At 35.5% G+C, this 20,242-nt stretch overlaps 1 protein-coding gene across 4 annotated transcripts in view; it reads left to right on the plus strand.

The window, feature by feature from the left end:
- The window catches only part of GSK3B (glycogen synthase kinase 3 beta), a 269,831-nt gene that overhangs the window by 215,467 nt on the left and 34,122 nt on the right, over positions 1-20,242 (plus strand). For 2 of the 4 annotated variants that reach the window (XM_005548051.4, XM_045384686.3), the window contains exons 9-10: positions 9,499-9,537; positions 12,157-12,343. In XM_005548051.4, coding sequence (XP_005548108.1) covers positions 9,499-9,537; positions 12,157-12,343 — 226 coding nt within the window. The remainder of the gene's footprint in view (positions 1-9,498; positions 9,538-12,156; positions 12,344-20,242) is intronic. The other 2 variants (XM_005548052.4, XM_045384687.2) reach the window with 1 other exon arrangement.

Consider the following 20,242-nt stretch of genomic DNA (forward strand, 5'->3'; position numbering starts at 1 on the left):
TTAATGATTTAGGAGTAGGATCTTATATAAAATTTTGGCAACCTAAAATTCAGAAGTTTATTTACATAGAGGTGTATAGTTTAATATCATATAGCATACCATACATTTCAAACATTATTCTTTTAAACTGTTAAAACACATACCTTATTATAGATGGCATTTTGTGTTTTTCCTCTCTTGTTTACCTTCCTACTGGCATTTTGGAAACATGATTAGAAAGCAAATGTAATCTTGCTGGGAGTATACATTAAAAACAATTGATAGGTTAACTGGATGTCACTAGCCTTTGGAAAAACCTAACCTTAACATTAGATGGAACCAGTTCTAAAGAGCATAATTGCTAATGTACCGGAGAACTTCTTTTTTTTCCTTTGGTATTTAATTGGAATGATTTTAAGAGAGATTTTATTAAAAAGTGTTTTCACCTCAGTTTGATTTGTGAGATTATGAAGAGAAAAAATATAAAATTTCTCAGTAGGGTTTATAAGTAGAGTGAATCTCTAACTAACTCTGACCAAAGATTCAAAGTGACTTACCCAAGATTACATGGATGGCTTGTGACAAAGCCGGGATTAAACTTCTGTGTGTGTGTGTGTGTGTGTGTGTGTGTGCGCTTGTGTGTGTGTGTGTGTATGTGTCATGAGTTACAAATGATCAACTTTATAATATGTATTTTAAGGAGAGACTTTCTGTATTTTAAAATGTACATATAACAATTCATTTTATATACTGTTCATTTAGTTGGTTATAGATCTTTTATAATTAGAGGTGAAGTAATTCAGGGCTATAGGTGAAATAATTTACACTCTGTAGAATCAAAGTATGTTTCTCTCTCTCTCTCTCTCAATTGTGTATATTATGATTCCAGTTACTTTTTCTTTAAGTTCTCATAATCTCATTATCTATCTTCAGAAAATTCTCATTACTAATTATTTATTTCCTATTTAGAATCAAAGACCTCAATTGTATTTTAGTGCCAGAATTATAGGTTGTAGCTTTTACTACAACCTGGCCAACAGACCACGATCTTGCCTCCCCTTTTTAAAAGTTTATGGTAAGCACTAAATAGTCTGAGATTCAAAAGTGTTCTTTGACCTTTGTATTCAAAGCTTATTTTAAATCTGGGTCAGAAGATATTTAGGGATTCTCACCTGACTCTAAACCCAGGAAATCTCAGGTGGCCTACTTGGATTTAGGGGCTGCATTACAGTTTGAGTCCATTATAGTTACTGCAAGTTAAATTGTTTATAATAAGTGATTTGTAGTATACTATGACTTCAGCCGTGTTAAGTGAAAAACATCAAAGAGAATTCTGTGTATTAAATAAATACAGAGAAATATTCCAAAATGCCAACAGTAGTTTGGTTAAGAAGAAAGTGCACGATTTTATTTTCTTTGGTCTACCTTTTCAAACTTTCATATTTTCTTTAATAATGATGTTATTTTTATGAGGAAAAGGAAAAATTCTTTTTGGTATAATCTAAGTATTCATCACATATTACCCTCCTTATAGAGTTTCTGACAAATATAATGCTGAAATTGAGTCTATGAGATGCTATTTAACAGTCCCCATCCTCCATTATTATTATTATTATTATTTATCAAGATTGCCACTAGTCCTCCTTTATCTAAGGTTTCAGTTACACTTGGTCAACCTCTGTCTGAAATAGGTGATATAGTACAATAAGATATTTTGAGAGAGATACTACATTCACATTATTTTATGATAGATATTATAATTATTCTATTTTATTATTAGTTATTGTTAACCTCTTACTGTGCCTAATTTATAAAGTAAACTTTTATTACTGGTACGTATGTATAGAGAAAAACAGTGTATGTAGGGTTTAGTAGTACTTGCAGTCTCGGCATCCACATGAGGGTCTTGGGGACATATCCCCTGTAGATAAAAGGGAGGGGGCACTGTATTTAGTGTGTGTCAAATTCTGCATTTTCCCCCTGAATTATCTCTCTCTAATGCAAGTATTAGCTAGAGTAGAATGTGAGAAATAGTTGATTATAATTAAAATGCAGCCAACGAAAGAGCTGTGCTAAATATGTATGCTTTAAATCTTTGCCCTCTTGAATTCTTGATGTTTCCATATCTTATACTAATGCTTTTCAAACCTGAATCGTCTATGTAAAGCCCGTTTATTTAGATTTCCATTCCTGTACCTTGTATAGAAAAATGACTCAGTTCTCCCATCTTTTTTGTCTATTAAAAGGACTCTGAACCTTTCATTCATCTGGCGTCTTTTGACATAATCTGGTTTTCACTTCATACACATGCGTTATGTAATAAGTGCACTTATGCTGGTTCCTCATTTGTGCACATGAGAGTGGGTGTTACTGGGATTGTAAACAAAAAAGTAAATTCAGATGCAGAAATTTTATTATTTTTCTCTGTCATCTAGATGATTGAGAATATGCTTGTGTTGATTTTTAAAAAATAGGTTATCATAAGAATTAAAATACAAAACTTAAAATTCCTAGAGGGAACTCGGACTCCTTTCCCTACCATTGTGATAGTGGACAGCAACTTGAGAAATGCTCTTAGGGTAAGCAGCCATTTAAGTCATTTAAAGACCATATAGAATGTCCCCCAAAGAGAAGACCATTTTGCCCTTCGAGGGCAGGTAAACAGGAGTCCGGAAACAAGAACCACTTAACCTTTATTGCTGTCTTCTGTTAGTCCCATCTCCTGAAGCTGTGGACATATGAACCCTGGTTTCCTGTGCTGCAATGTTGTGCAGCTATGTCCCCAAGATTGGGACTTGCTGTTCTTAAAAAAAAAAAAAAAAAAAAAGGAGACAGACATAGAGATCAAAAGAGAAAATGTCTTTTGTGAAAACATTGAGGTAAGGCGATACAGATGTGTAGAAGAAATAGCAGAAAAATAACACTGAGATGATCCCAGTGTGATGTATGGCAGAAATCTTGACAATTAAAAACTCCAGTAAGTTGCCCTGGGCTATTACATAATAGCAATAGCCAGTGCAACATAATTCTTTAATAAAGCACTTGTGGCTTAAGTAGGAAAGGAAATAGGTGCTAATATTTTGAAACAAGGATTATTATTGGAGGTGAGGGAATGAAGACCTATGCCTTGGTGTACACTGTACACTACAAAGAAGAAAAACACACGGAAAGAAAAGGAAGTGATGCAAAAGTAGATTGAGAATTAAGTAGAGACAGAGATTGGTTGGAAGAAGAGAAGAAATTTAAATTCTGCATTTAGTATGTGGAGGTGTGGTTAAATGATGGGCTATTATATACAGAGTGAGAATCTAGTTTAAACACTGCTCCTAATGTTTATGCCTCAGCTTTTTTTATTTTGTAAGATGGCGAATATCTGCTGTGTCTTTTCTCAGGATTATTTTGAAAATACAGCCATAATATACATATAAAGGATTACTTTAGTTTTGAATAAATGTGAAGGATGTAGCACTCCAATGTAGTTTTCTGATTTGTCTTCTCTGTCTCCACTGCCCTGACCTTAGTTTAGGTCACCATCATATCACAGAATTATTAAAAACAACCTCCTACCTCCTGATTTCCATCCTTCGGTTTCACATCACTTTAATCCATCCTCTTCATTTCTGTCAGAGTTGGCTTTTTTTAAAAGCATGTGTGATAGTGTCACTCCTATTTAAAATTCTTCTCTGATTCCTCATAACCTTTAGGAGAATTTAGTGTTATATACATATACTGACAAGAGTGATCCTATGTGCCAATTTATGCTTGTCCAGTGTAATTAATAATTGTTTGCCTCTTCACTCTCAGGAAGGTCCCAGTTTGGGTGGCAGATTATTTAGTCACTCTGTTCTTGATCTTTTCTGCCTTTCTTTTCCAGAAAAATAGAGTATTTAGTATTTGTCCTATTCCTAACCTTCCTTGAGGTATCTAGTTATTGAACCCAGTCTCTTTCCCAAGTTTTACAGCTTCCTGTATCCTTAAATGCATGTTGTTAGGCAATGAATTTAAAAGTTTAGTGTCTACTTAGGGTTGATTAGGGATTTTTTAATAAAGTTTTATCATAGTAGGTGTACGAGGTGCCTTCCCACCCACTTTCGAGTGCGTGATCCTTCTACCCTTTTGTTTAAATTTCTTTGTGACAAGCATTTCTCCTCTATCCTAGTAATAAATAATCCTGTGTGGTCAGTTAGGTAACACAGATGTCTGTTTTATTCTTTCAGAGTAATGAAAGAATAAAGTAACAACTGGTTAGTAGAAGGAAGTAGATTGCAATCCCAAGGCCCCTGATCTCGTAACAGTTACATTACTGCTATTTAATATGTTGGCTACATATTGGAGTGTTGTCCAATTTGTAGATCACTTTGAAGGGACCATGCAGCCACACTGGATTTTCTGGTTTAGTCAGATTGTCTCCTAATTGTTCCCCAGAGAAGCCGCATTCATTTCTGCCTCTTGCTAGTGTCTCCCTTCCCTCTCTCTCCTCCCCTTCCACTGTCTTAGAATGTTCTTTTTTTCTTCTCTGCTTACCAAGTCTTAACCTTTCTTAAGATCTCAAATCTCACTTCTCCCATGAAATACTTTCTCATTATCTAAGTTCTTTATGATTATCCTACCACATAACTCCTATAGTACCTACCAAATTATACCATATATAATAGCAATTCCTAATTTCTTTTTTATAATAATATTAATACCAATTACTTCAAAATATTTGTCGCCAAGTTGTTGGCATATATGGTAGTTTAATACTTAAGTGTCTGTAGCGTTTGTATGACCGTAGGTCATTTGGTAAGTCTCCCAGAAAGCGTTATTCACAAAAATTAGTCCTTGCATACCTGATTTCCTAAAACACTGTCAACATGCTTCATAGTGAATCAATACTAGTATTTCTAACTGGCTAACAGAGTAAGCAGAAAATTGAATTCTCGGGTCATTTCAGTTTTCAAAGGAATTATTTTAGACTGAAAAAGTTACTTATTCTCTATGCTTATAGCCAACCCAGAAAGCCCCACTATACTTATTTCTTTTTAAGACTTTGTCCATAATGTTACATTTTTTCCCCTGAACCATTCAATAGATTTTTCAGAACTTGGTAAACCTACCTGTTTTAACCGTTGTTCAGTATATTATTAAAATGCCTTCAGAGAGACCTAGAGGGCACAAAACAGAAATTGCTGCCAAAGTTTTCTTGCACATCCATTCTATCTTTCTTTTCTGGTCTCTCTGCATTACTCATTTCATTCACATGTGTTCCAGAAAGCATAAAACCATGTTGGGGATTTCTGTTGACTCCTAAGGTTGCTACTTGTCTATTTGGTTCTATTGCTTATGGTAAATCAATTTTTATATTATTTTTCAACCCCCTCTGCCCTGAGCATTCTACCTAGACCATTCTCACTTGTCTCACAAATACATATAGTATGTTCTCTACTGAAATTTCTACCCACATCCTTATTGCTAGAATAGTCACTTCATCTCCCTTTCTAATACCATTTTCTTATGTTAGACCTCACTTTTTTATTTCTACTGGCTATATATTCTTATTTCTTTGCTGGAAATCCACATTAAAATCCAGCTTTTAGGGTGGCTAATCCACATGTGAAAGGAATAATGTGAAAAAGGAAGAATACTCAGTAAGACATAATTTTCAGATTGCTTGTGGGAGGCAAAGGATGAGGTTGGGGTGGATTTGAAAAGAAGGCAAAATTCTATTTTTAATTTATCATTTGTTCTTTAAATCTTGTGTCTTCTATGTAACCAGTGCTGTGCTGGGTACCATAAAGCATGCAAAAGAAGTAAAATATATAGTCTTTGTCCTTGAAAAGCTGACAGTTGAAAAGCTCAGTTGAAGCAAGTATTGAATAATGTGAGATACCATATAACCATATACTTGATGCTGTGCTGTAAGTGTTCAGAGGTGTTCCACATGGCTGTAGGTGTTATAAGGCAGACCAGTGAGGATGGTAGAGGGAAAAAGGAACTCCCCTTAAAGATAATAGATGAGGTGGGATGTTGAAGGGAGGTTTAAGATTTGCTTAGGTGTAGAAAAGGTTAGGAATTGTTATAGCCTGGGTGAATATCTCTCAAGGTGGAGAGAGATGAATGGAAAGAAAATATTTCTGTATTCTTAGGAGGGCCAGCCTGACTGTAATAACTGTTTTGTGAACATTGAAAGATTAAATTGGATAAGCAGATAAGCAAATCACACTCCTGTGTAGGCATGTAGTATTATTTCATCAGTGCATGATGTGAGGGAGGGAAATTTATGTTACATAGTTAAATGCTGATATCTACATGTATACAGCCAGTCATTTAACATCGTTAGTAGGTGCTTAGAAACTGCAACTTTAAGTGAAATGATGTACAATAGGTTCTCAAATAATGTTGCTTCATTCAACGTTGACGAGGGAAAACATTTGGTTTTATTACACCTTTCACTAAAAGTCACAGTTTTCAAGAACCTATCAATGACATTAAATGAAGACTTACTGTGTAACTTTTCTTACCTGTAGTAGAACTTGGGAAAACTAAATAAGGCTTTTAATCAGTACAGCTGAAATTCACTGGATGTTAGATCTGTCATGGCTAAGGAAAGGATTCTTTGTGTTTCTTATGCTCAGCGTTCTTTACCTGAGCTGGTATCTTAACGAAAAGGTTAGAAAAATACGCAGTAGGCCTGAGCCGAATTCAGTTTTGTGTATCCTACCCTGTTAGATGCTGATTTCATAGATAGCAATTTTACTTGGGAGGAGGGCTCTGAAAGTTGTTTTCAGTAGCCTCTGGTAATCATTTTTGATAGTACTTAAAGTGAATTGGATTAGCTTGTATGTCCGTGCATCATTAGATCAATGTAGCAAAGCATGTGAAAGACTGCCAGAGAATGTATGTTTTTTGTTTTTTGGGGGGGGTTTTTTGAGATGGAGTCTCACTCTGTTGCCCAGGCTGAAGTGCAGTGGCACAACCTCGGCTCACTGCAGCCTCCGCCTCCGAGGTTCAAGTGATTCTCCTGCCTCAGCCTCCCAAGTAAATGAGATTACAGGCACCCACCACCACGCCTGGCTAATTTTTGTATTTTTAGTAGAGATAGGGAGAATATTTTAAAAAATAGTATGGACTAATTTATTAAGTAATTATTGAATTCTGTGCGCCATATGAGCACTTAAGTAGACTTAATTTTTTCTCTTAGTGAACATAACATAATTACCTATTCTACAGTCCATGGCATTGTCTCACTTTTAATCCTGTGTTTAGGTTTACAAATTGCATATAATTTCAGATGATTAATAGATTACTTGAGAGTCAATATTGGGGTTGCTCTTTAGGAGTATTCATGGTTTATTAGTTTTTAAAACTGGATGCTTATATTTTGTATATGACCAGGATATAGGGTGAGTGTTGTACATTTATCATAATAAAAACTAGTGAGGAATAGCTATTTGGAACAGGCATGGCTCTTGTTCTGTGTTCTGTTAGATTAATTATCACTGCCAACAGCCATTTAAAATGGACATTTTTACATTGCTCTGATTGGCTGCATAATACAACAGAGTAGCTAAGAGCTGACGCTGTGAGATGCATCTTAACCATAGGTTTTGGTATGGTGTATGTGATTGCTTAAAAATGGCCTTTTTATAAAGTGCTTGAGATTCAGTCACAACACTTAGCTCCAGGTTGAAATTGGAAGGCCAAAGTCTATTCTAGGACATGTAGGGCAGAAATTGCCTCTGCCATTTTTTAGTTACCCAAATGCAAATTTATTTTGAATAATTCTTCATTTAAGGACTTCTTTGCATTTGTTCAATACTGCGGAAACTTTCTTTTTTAAAAAATGAATTTTTTCTGTTAGTTTCTTTTATGGACTAGTATTTGTGATGAGAGTTGATATTTGTTTTAATTTAAGAAAATGAGTTGCTGCATAGGTGAGGTAGTATTTGAATCACTTTAAAAGTTCATGTCAGTGTTTTGGTTCTTTTCAATATTTCCTTTCTCTTTTCTTTCTTTTTTCCTTTCTCTTTTTCTTTTCTTCTTCTTCTTCTTCTTCTTTTTTTTTTTCCTTTGTTTTATTTTGTTCTGTTTTATTGATTTACTTTTGGTTTTGTTTTTAAAGGGGTGTTTTGGGATCTCTGTGGCCTTGCTGCATACTTCGCTGGCCATATTTAGTCTGCGTACTAATTGTTAGTTGGCCCAGTAAGTCTTATTTTGTGCTCTCAGTTCTTTCAGTCTGGTTTTCTATTTTTGTCCACCTGGTTGTGTTTTAGTTCATGAGAGAATTTATTCTGATGGGCCAGATTTTAATCTGTGTACTAAATTTTAGTCTGCAGACTAAAAGTAATCCGCGGATTATTTATTTTTGAAAAATATTTAATTCCCCCACTGGAAACTATCCTAAAAGAATGTTAAATTCTCTTAGAATAGCCAGGGGAGTTCACAGATACTGGTGAGTTCTGCCATTTTTTGTTCTCAATACCTAGACATAATAGACCCTGCTACCTCCCTTGCATATTTGGCTCCGTTGTGCCTAGGTGTTGGTATACATTACTATGCCTGTCACCTGTAACTGTGACTGTCCCTTAGTTGTATTGTTAATTGTACATATTTTGTTTAGCTTTTGGTGGGTGAATTGGGCATATTTGCAGATGGAACTGTGTTTAATTTGTAGTGGTCAAAGATGTAGGGTTTATTTTTTCAGAGAGTTTTTCCAAAGAGGAAAAAATGTTCTCTATTTTTCCTAAGTAATGGGTGCAAGGGTATAAGCGGGCAAAGCCCACAATAGAAAAAGTAAGTTAATACCCGCACTCCTGAGGTGATATGTCAATTTCCTGATGAGTCCTAAGATAATGAGAATGTCAGCAAAGAAACATCTTTTAGCAGAGAAGTCAATCCAAAATGGAGAATAATCCGCGGTGGCCTGATCCTTCTTAGCTCACACAAATTAAAAGTATCTGGCTTGAAATCTATAGCATTATAACTTAAATATATTTACTACTTTCCTCTCATCACTAATAACTTAGCAAAAAAAAAAATGTTTATACTGTGTAACTGGAACACATTAATAGAGAAAAAAGTAGCATATTTGGAACTTGAAACTTTAAAAGCAAGCTAATATGCCCCCTCCCAGCCATGTCTGTGGATGATGAATCCAGGTCGTAGAAGACCACTTTACTTTGGGAACTTTACTTCTAGATTTCATTTTGATTTTAACTTTTTTTGGTTTTGTATTTTTTTAATAAACGCACTGGCATTGGAACATAATAAACTAAAATTAAAATGTTTCTTTACTGTGCCTCACCATTGCACAATCAAAAAAATTTTTTTTGCATACACTGTGGTGAAATAATTTTTAAAACTTGGACTTGCTACTGTGAAGACTGATGTTTAAAGTTTATAACTGTATAAACATTTTCTATGTCCCCCCCACACCATGGATTTCTTATAACATTGGATATATTTTTCCTTGCTGGACTATTCTCTTTTGGATTGACTTCCCCTGTTTGGATTATTTCACTGCATTATCATCTTTAGGATTCGTCAGGAACAGGACATTTCACCTCAGGAGTGCGGGTATGTACTTAATTTTTTTTTTCCCAAAATTTCAGGGCAGGTCTATAAAACTTGGGGGAAATCTTTTTTGAGAGGCTAAACAATTATTCATTCTTGAAATGTAATAGTAAACGATGTAAGTAGCTGTGATTTCTGTTTTTATTCACTGTATGGCATAGGTTTCGTTTATAGTATATTTAGATTGTCAGTCTCTTGGGTGATTCATTGACATCTAGGCTGAAGTTTAGGAATTGTGGGATTTTAAGATTATTATTTCTATTACAAGAATAAATATTGATGAAGATCCATGAAACCAAAGGTCTGAGTGTTAAGCAATTTCATTGAGTAAGGAAAGAAGTGACAGCGGAAGCTTCTTTAATTAAAAGACAAATTTCAGTTCTTGGTGGTTTCCTTTTCTTTAGAAGCAAAAATAATTCAGATGAGCTAGTTTCTAGTTTGCCCTGTAATTTTTAGAAGTTACATGCTAACTCACCCTGTATTATGGTCAGAAATCTGAACTGTGGGAGATACTGGGTTTTGACCCTACATAGTTTTCCACTTAACCTTTATTCACAGAGTACTGAACCAAGGCTTTTCTCATCAAGAATCTCTCAAGGGTTTAAAATAACAGTGTATACATTTTGTAAAGGCAGGTTAAATCTTGATTTTAAAGTAGGCTCTTGGCATGTATTATTTTCTTTATTGTTTTTAACTCTTGAATTTCGTGAGTTACGATTCTCTGACAAATATACGCTAATAAATGTCTTAGTACCAATATGGATGATCACTTGTAGCCAGTAAAACACCAAAAGAGATGGGTGACTTAAAAAAATAGCAGAAACAAGCTTGTAATACAGGTTTATTAACAGCTTTAACACAAAATCTTTGAAAATATAACATGAAATTTTTTTATTTAAAATAACTCAGTGCCCAGCCATCCTACATTTGAATGTTAGCAGGAGATATTTATTTCTACTTTTGGTGCTACTTTTAATTCCACTTATGTGCTGCCATATTGGTGCAAAAACATTTTGGATTAGCTGGCAAAATAAATTCTTATACTATCAAACAGAAGCAAACTTGCCTTCAGGGATAAAATATGCCAATGGTGTTTAATATTTTTACAAAAATTTTCTGGGTTTTCCCACTGATTATTTTCTTTTTACATTCTGTATATGATTATAGACCTTGGGAGCAAGAGAGGGGACCAATAACAGTAGAAGAGCTGAACCTTTCAAATTTGACAGTAACTCTAAGGTTTCCTTGACTGAGGCAAGTCAGAGTATTCAGAAGAATAGATGAGGCGGGTTTTGACCTTACAAAAAGGTTTCTTTTTAACATAACCAAGAAATTGACTGAGGCCTTTCTTTATGTTCTGAAATAATTTCCTAAGAGCCTGCTTTACCTAATTTCTCAATTTTCATGGAAAATGTCTTTTTCAATAATAAACTAAAAACAAATACAATCCTCTTTTCACTGTAGACAGTACTCATAAATAGTCTCTGGAAAGTCTAATGAGCTCTGTAGTTGTAACTAGTTCTAACCATCAGCATAAGTGAACAACCAGATGTTATATGAGCCATTCTTACTAGGAAACCTTAGCCTCCCAGGCTGCTCCATGCCCTGTCACAATCTGCATGGACTTTTCTCACTTGTGGGTCTGTTTGCCTCCATTTGTAAGTGTCTACTTCTCTGTCCACCTCCGGTTGTATGTTCTTCCTGTCGAGGGATATATGTTTCATTTTTCTTTAGTTCCAAAGGCTTCTCGTCTGTTTATTTCTGTTCCTTACCTTTTTATTTTTATTCTGTAGGTGGCCATAATTTAGAATGAAGCATATTTTTATAGTTTTTGATGATTAGTTTTATTTAAGACACAAATTAGTAGAAAGCTATCTATTCCTTTAAGTAGATCAATTTAATTGAATTTTTCTTCAATATTGCCTTCAGCTCACTTTTTCTGTGTCTTAATCATTCTTAATGGTTAATACATTTTTTTTCTCCTTGATTAAAACCCTGGAATATTCATTCAAGTGGGGGAAATCTGGCCATATTCATGGTAACACCTACTTGAGAAAAAAAAAATAGGACATTTAATCAAATTCAAGGTATTCAAGAATTTCTTCAAATAATGGTAGGTTCTGTTTATTGGAAATAATACCAAATCAGTAGCATTTATAGACCTAGAGTAAATAGCTCTTCTTTCTTTTCTTTTTGATTGCCAAATTTTTGAACAGTACTGCCCATCATTAACAATTGTTCTGCTAAAAAACAATGCAAAAGAGGCAATCTTTTATTTACTGCCATAGCAGTGAAAACTTTAAAATTTAAGAAATAATTTTCTAGTTGTACTTGCCTCCAGAACTCAGCCTTTCCCGTGTGCCTATCATATTTTGTATGCATGTCTGATTGTTGTTACTTTATGATTAGCATATATAGATTTTTCTCCGAGCATTTCTCATATAATCTTTAATTAGCAATTCACCCCTGTGAATCATATGCATTTAACTTTTTCCATTCTAGAAGGTCCTTTCCCAAATGCAACCATGTTTCTGTGCATGGTGGTAATTAAGTCATTGCTCACAGGGTATTTACTTAGTTTCTTAAAACATTAATTATTCTTTCCCTTTTTTTGTACTGCAGGTCTTCCGACCCCGAACTCCACCAGAGGCAATTGCACTGTGTAGCCGTCTGCTGGAGTATACGCCAACTGCCCGACTAACACCACTGGAAGCTTGTGCACATTCATTTTTTGATGAATTACGGGACCCAAATGTCAAACTACCAAATGGGCGAGACACACCTGCACTCTTCAACTTCACCACTCAAGGTAAATCCAAACACTTTGCTCTTCACCAGTTCTAGGAAAGCTACACACTGGGTGTGAAATGACATTCTATTAATTAAAATCTGTGGGAGACAAAAATGGACATATTAAGTACTTAGGTAGGCGAAAAGAGCATCCTTTCTAACTTAATGGTCACTACTTATATGATTTTGAAGAAAAGAGTAGCACATAAAAGTTTTCCAATAGGCATAGCTTCTTTAATTTTTAGCAGAATATAATGTTGGCACAGGAGAAGTTACAGAGAGTTCAGTGAGTGAAGTTTATCACTAATTGGACTAATGTACAATTTAACCTTTAGGTTTGGATCTGAAACTTAAAATAGTAGCATTTCTTGCTTCCCTAGAGTTTGTATCAAGTTTTTTTAAACCTGGAATGAATTGGCTATATTTGTATAAATTCAGTTGTCTTCCAAACAGGAGGAAAACTGGAGCCCTATAAACCCTTTCTAAGAACTTAAACAAACAATAGAGACAAGGAAATTTCCATCCCCTCTGAGATTTGGCACCATCGCTGCTGCAGAGAAAATACTGAAAGGAAAACTAACTTTGTGCATTGTGGTTTCTGGAAGACCTTGGGATAGTCACTATTTCTTCACTATTTCTGTGTTCAGTTTTCTTTTCTCCTTGATTAAGACCTAAGTGATTCATTCATTCAGTCACACTACCTCTGATGATGTGACTTTCTTCTTACACTGAGCATAAAAAATGTACAATTCATTACCAAAAAAAACACAGTTGATGTATTGATTAGTAAGCATACTCAGGCTAGAAAACAGAAAAGGGAGATGTTGAGCTTTCTGTGAAAGAAAGAAATCTATTTCCTTTATTCATATATATCATATCTTTCTTTTTAAAAAAAAAAAAGAAGACTCTTTTATTTTGGTATTTTAAAATATGTTTGCCCAGCACATTAGATATAAATATGATGTGGGTCTTGAACATTTATGTTTTTGAGGGTTTGGAGAATGCATTTATATTTGGATGTAATGTGTATAGATAGAGTGTGTGGTCTCTGTGGTTATCAGAGTGTTTATGTGATTCTGAGTATCAGTGAAAAACTGGACCCTGTAAACACAGTCATGTATTCCTTAGTGATGCAGATATGTTCTGAGAAATGTGTCATTCAGCAATTTTCGTCCTTGGGCAGACGTCACAGAGTGTGCTTATGCCTACTTATTATTGAAAGTGCTGTCATTTTGAGATATGGCCCCTTTTTAAAAAGTGTTAAAATGCTCTGTCTTAGCACCCATTCTGAAACTGAGCTGTAATCACAAAGTAGTACTTTCTCACGGTCTTTGTAAATCACTATTGTTACTGTTTTTGAACAGTGTTTCTATGTAAGATGTCCAGGGAAGAGAGGTTTTTTTTGTTGTTGTTGTTGTTATTGTTTTTGTTTTTTGGTTTTTTTTGTTTGTTTTGTTTTGAGACGGAGTCTCACTCTGTCACTCAGGCTGGAGTGCAGTGGCATGATCTTGCCTCACTGCAACCTCCACCTCCCAGATTCAAACAATTCTTGTGCCTCAGCCTCCTTAGTAGCTGGGATTACAGGCACCTGCCACCATGCCTGGCTAATTTTTGTATTTTCAGTAGAGACGGGGTTTCACCATGTTGGCCAGACTGGTTTTAAACTCCTGACCTCAGGTGATCTGCCTGCCTTGGCCTCCCAGAGTGCTAGGATTACAGGTGTGAGCCACCATGCCTAGCCTTGATGCCATTGTATTTGATATGATACTCTGTATTCTAATTTTGGAGCAGTGTTTCCAAATGGTGATCTTGTTTTCTGAGGCAGCTGTAACTGTGTACAGATGCAACTTTAAAGCACATGCTAGTTAGTAGTAATTAATGGATGACCAGAATAAAACTGGGTAATCCAAGGGGTTGAAGAAGGAGAATCAATCTTCCAGTTGGTTGTATAGCTAAAGGAAATCTAGAGATAGAAACATTGTGGGGGGTCTGGTTGAAGGGTGAGGGATATTAGTGAGGTTCTTCTAAAGGCAGCATAAAGCCCTCCTCCATCCTCATAACAAATTGTCAGTGACATCTGCAGCACTGCTTCCCCCAAATAAAATAAAGATCTACATATAGTAGGTGCTCAATGAATGTATGAGTGCCATGTACCACTTTAAATAAACATAATATTCATTAATTCATACAACCAGTATTTTTGGGGCATTTCTAATGTTCCCTCTGGTTGTCATTACTATTGTTTTAATTTCTAAAGTAAACCTGCTATATATACGGAACTATAAAGATTAAACACTTGAGTAAAATATAGTGTTTTATTAAGGTAAAGCTTACAATAAAGCTAACTGCAATTTGATGTTTGTTACTGTACCATGGAGTAATTAGCCATAAACAGTAATTAGCATTACTTTCATATAATCACAATATTTCCATATTCAGATAGACGAAGGAGAGAGATGAACAGATATGAGATGGACAACTTTGAGATCTTTCTGATTGCCTAAATCCATAACTCAGGAGAACATCAGACCTCTCTCATTTTTCCAGCACTGAAGCTTCAGTGTTCCAGGACCCCATGACTGACAATATTATCTGCTCTCAGATGTTGGAAATTGGAATAAACCTTTGGCACACCCCCTTCTTTCCATTTCTTCCTGTCATTAGAATTTCAAATTCAGCCATAGCTGAATCAGACCTTAGGAAGCAGATAGAATCAGGAAAGCCCAGTAAGGATCAGTATTTTCTTATTAACTAATTTGTTGCCTATTCCAAGGCTGGAATATATTAGGAAATCAATTGTTTTGTATGTTTAAAGGTGAGTCTTCCCCAAACTCTATCACACACATCCCCAATCTCAGTTTTTTACCTAATTTGTATGAAATTTTACCAATTGAAGTTATTTAGTAAATATTGTCCTCCTAAGAGTATAGGGTAGGATGGAGGTGGTAAAGATATTATCCGTTTACTTTAGTATGAGCTAATGTAAACATTCTATTCCTCTACCACTTGGCAGGATTATGTGAGAGAATGGTAGCTTTGTGGGGAGATAAGTAAGAGTGGCAGCATGTTGGCTAGGCCAGAAGAAGCAGTGATTTAATAACTCTGGGGAACTGTTAATTGAGAGTTGAAATGGGATATTTGGGGCAGCCATTGAGCAATATGCAGACTCAGACAGACTGAATATTTTGAGGCGGGGAGTAAGAGTATCTGGACATGAAAAAAGCAGGTGATGAGATAGAAAAGGTGTTCCAGAAAGCAAGTAAATAAAAGAACAGTAAAAGGGAGACGAAGGTATAAAAAACAAAGGAAAATAAGGAAAGCGTTAGAAAATATTTTTTGAAAGAGTATAAGAATGTGTTACAAAATAGGAATTGATGAAAACATGGAATTGAAAATGAGTAGGCGATGGGCAGCAAAAGCAAGTGTTCTAGAATCCTAGTTCATCAAAGATTTATATTTCTTTCATTTGAAAGCAGTAGGCTACTTATTTATAAAATCTATTGTAATTAATTATGATAACTAGCAGATTCCATATTTGTAACAATGGTTTTTAAACTTATTTTCCCATTATAAAATAGCGATAGACATAAATAGGGTCAGCTCATCTATTTATCTGCCCATGTCCTGCCTTTTTCTTCTAAGTTGCCTTATCCTCAGACACATCTGAAGTGAATATAGTATTTCAACTACCTGAGATTAATTAAAGTATAGACATGCATTGTTTTATTGGGCTTCACTTCAATGCATTTCACAGGTAATGCTTTTTTTTTTTTTAAACAAACAAAAGGTTCGTGTCAACTCTGTGTTGATTGAGCCTGTTTTTCCAATAACCTATGCTTATTTTGTGTGTCTGTGCCACATTTGGTAATTCTTGCAATATTTAGAGCTTTTTCATTGTTATTACATCCATTATGGTGATCTGTGATCGTAATTTTTTTGATGTTACTATTGTGATTGTTTTGGAAGTTTGTATTGAACTTAATTGATCAATGTGTGTGTTTCAACTGCTCCACCCATCAGCCAATCCCCATCTCTCTCCCTCTCCTTGGATCTCCCTATTCCCTGAAGCACAACAATATTGAAATTAGGCTATTTAATAACCCTACAAGGGCCTCCAAGTGTTCAAGTGAAAGGCAGAGTCACACAGACTCTCACTTTAAATCAAAAGCTAGAATGATTAAGCTTAGTGAGGAAAGTATGTCAACAGCTGAGATAGATCAAAAGCCAGGCCCATTGTGCTAAACAGTTAGCCAAGTTGTGAATGCAAAGAAAAGTTGTCAAAGGAAATTGAAAGTGCTACTCCAGTGAACACACAAAGAAATAAATAGAGATCAAAACAGCCACAATATTTTCTTAAGGCAGAGCCTAATCAAAAGCAAGGCCCTAATGTTACTCAATTCTGTAAGGGCTGAGAGAGGTGAGGAAGCTACAGAGGAAAAGTTTGTAGCTAGCAGAGGTTGGTTCATGAGGCTTAAGGAAGGAAGCCATTTCCATACCATACAAGTGCAAGGTGAAGCAGCAAGTGCTGATATAGAAGCTGCAGCAAATTATCCAGAAGACTTCTAGTTAAGAGCATTGATTAACATAGCTACACTAACCAACAGATATTCAGTGGAGACAGAACAGCCTTCTATTGGAAGAAGATGCCATCAACAATCTTCCTAGCTAGAGAGGAAAAGTCAGTGGCCTGGCTTCAAAGCTTCAAAGGATAGGTTAACTCACTTGTTGTGGGCTAATACAGCTGGTGATTTTAAGTGAAAGCCAGTGCTTCTTTACCATTCCAAAAATCCTAGGGCCCTTAAGAATTATGCTAAATCTACTCTGCTTGTGCTCTATAAATGGAACAAAAAAGCCTGCATGATAGCACATCTGTTTACAGCATGGTTTACTGAATATTTGAAGCCCACTGTTGAGACCTACTGCTCAGGAAAAAAAGATTCTTTCAAAATATTACTACTTAGTGACAATGTATCTAGTCATCCAAGAGCTCTGATGGAGATGTACAAGGAGATGAATGTTGTTTTTATGCCTACTGACACAGCATCCATTCTGCAGCCCATGGATCAAGGAATAATTTCTACTTTTATGTCCTGTTATTTAAGAAATGCATTTCATAAGGCTGTAACTGCCATTAGATAATGATTCCTTTGATGGATCTGGGAAAAGTAAACTGAAAACCTTCTGGAAAGGATTCACCGTTCTAGATGTCATTAGGAATGTTTGTGATTTGTGAAAGAGGTCCAAATATCAGTATTAACAGGATTTTAGAAGAAGTTAATCTCAAGTCTCATGGATAACTTTGAGGGGCTCAAGACTTCATTGGAGGAAGTCACTGCAGATGTGGTGGAAATAGTAAGAGAATTAGCATTAAAAGTGAAGCCTGAAAAGTGACTGATTTGCTGCAGTCTTTATGATAAAACATGAACGAATGAGGAGTTACTCCATATGGATGAGCAAAAAAAGTGGTTTCTTTAGAAGGAATCTCCTTCTGGTGAAGCTGCTATGTTGAAATGACCACAAAGGATTTAGAATATTCCTTAATCTTAGTTGAAAGCGGTGATAGGGTTTGAGAGGGTTGACTCCAATTTTGAAAGAAGTTCTACCAGGGTAAAATGCTATCAGCCTTAAATGCTACAGAGAAATCTTTTGTGAAAGGAAGAGTCAGTCAATATGACAAACTTCATGGTTGTTTTGTTTTGAGAAATTGCCACAGCCACCCTCACCTTCAGCAACCAACATCCTGGTCAGTCAGCAGCCATTGACATCAAGGTATAAGACCCTCCACCCACAAAAGATGACTTGCAGAAGGCTCAGGTGATCTTTAGGATTTTTTAGCTTAAAGTATTTTTAAATTAAGGTATATATGTGTTTTTTTTTTTTTTTAGATGTAATGCTTATTGCCCACTTAATAGACTATAATGTAGGGTAAACTCATCACTTATATGCAGTGGAAAACCAAAACATTTGCATGACTCACTTAATTGTAGTGGTCTAAAACCGAACCTGTAGTATCTCCGAGGTATTCCTATATCTTCCAAGGTTATTCTCAAATTACTATGAACTCTGAGGTGAGTATTAATGGTTTTTAGACTTACTATTTACAACAGCCATGATAAATTTACTTGGAATAGGAACTCTTGATGTTTGTAGGACACATCAATAGAATTGATGTCAGAATTATTCTTCAGTACTTTCTAAGTAATCTAGAAGAGTAAAATATCTGTGTAATCAGTTATACTCTTCTGGGCAATGAAATGCTAGGTATACTACTGGAGACACACCACAGGGAGAACTTGAGAAAATTTATGAGTGGACTAAAAGGGGGCAGGTAGGATTTAGTTCAGGTAACTACAGCAGTAATGACAAATAATGAGTGACTGTATTCAAGATTTTAGGCTCTAAATTATGTATTTTATGTATGAATTTTTATTGTTTTCCCTGAGATTATTTGGTCCACGCTGCTACTTTGGACATACTCTACTGAGGAAAATGTGGCGTGGTATAGGAACAATCAATCAAAAACTAGTATCTTCAATGAAAGTTCTGTGTGTAGTTTGGACACATATACTTCCAGAAGACCAGAACACTGGTGGTATATGATATATAAACAAGACAATAAAGAAATGCAACATTGCAGGAGCAAAGAGTAAGTCAGACCTAAAGCCTAGTTCCCTGTAACTACATAGTTGTAGACCTTGGTCAACACACTATCCCTACCTGAGTTTTCCCATTTAAATAAGTGAGATCGTTGGATTTAAGGATATTCAAGGACATGTGCATCTTCAAAATTTTAATTATAAAAATGAATTGACTCCAGAAAGATAAAGAAAAAATGACGAAGCCAAACATGTAGACCACGATTGGATTAAGATACAAAATCATGACATAAATATAGGAAAATCTAGACTGGTTCCCCCAGAATCAAAATATTAGCAGTATTATTATTATTATTATTATTATTATACGTTAAGTTCTAGGGTACATGTGCACAACGTGTAGGTTTGTTACATATGTATACATGTACTATGTTGGTGTGCTGCACCCATTAACTCGTCATTTACATTAGGTATTTCTCCTGCTATCCCTCCCCGCTCCCCCGACCCCACAACAGGCCCCAGTGTGTGATGTTCCTCACCCTGTGTCCAAGTGTTCTCATTGTTCAGTTCCCACCTGAGTGAGAACATGTGGTGTTTGGTTTTCTGTCCTTGCAATAGTTTGCTCAGAATGATAGTTTCCAGCTTCATCCATGTTCCTACAGAGGACATGAACTCATCCTTTCTTATGGCTGCATAGTATTCCATGGTGTATATGTGCCACATTGTCTTAATCCAGTCTATCACTGATGGACATTCGGGTTAGTTCCAAGTCTTTGCTATTGTAAATAGTGCCGCAATAAACATACGTGTGCATGTGTCTTTATAGCAGCATGATTTAAAATTCTTTGGGTATATACCCAGTAATGGGATGGCTGGGTCAAATGGTATTTCTAGTTCTAGATCCTTGAGGAATTGCCACACTGTCTTCCACAATGGTTGAACTAGTTTACAGTCCCACCAACAGTGTAAAAGTGTTCCTATTTCTCCACATCCTCTCCAGCACCTGTTGTTTCCTGACTTTTTAATGATCACCATTCTAACTGGTGTGAGATGGTATCTCATTGTGGTTTTGATTTACATTTCTCTGAAGGCAAGTGATGATGAGCATTTTTTCATGTTTCTGTTGGCTGCATAAATGTCTTCCTTATAACTACTGGGTACATAACGAAATGAAGGCAGAAATAAAGATGTTCTTTGAAACCAATGAGAACAAAGACACAACATACCAGAATCTCTGGGACACATTTAAAGCAGTGTGTAGAGGGAAATTTATAGCACTAAATGCCCACAAGAGAAAGTGGGAAAGATCTAAAATTGACACT

The sequence above is a fragment of the Macaca fascicularis genome, chromosome 2 (genome assembly GCF_037993035.2).
Source record: "Macaca fascicularis isolate 582-1 chromosome 2, T2T-MFA8v1.1".
NCBI lineage: Eukaryota > Metazoa > Chordata > Mammalia > Primates > Cercopithecidae > Macaca > Macaca fascicularis.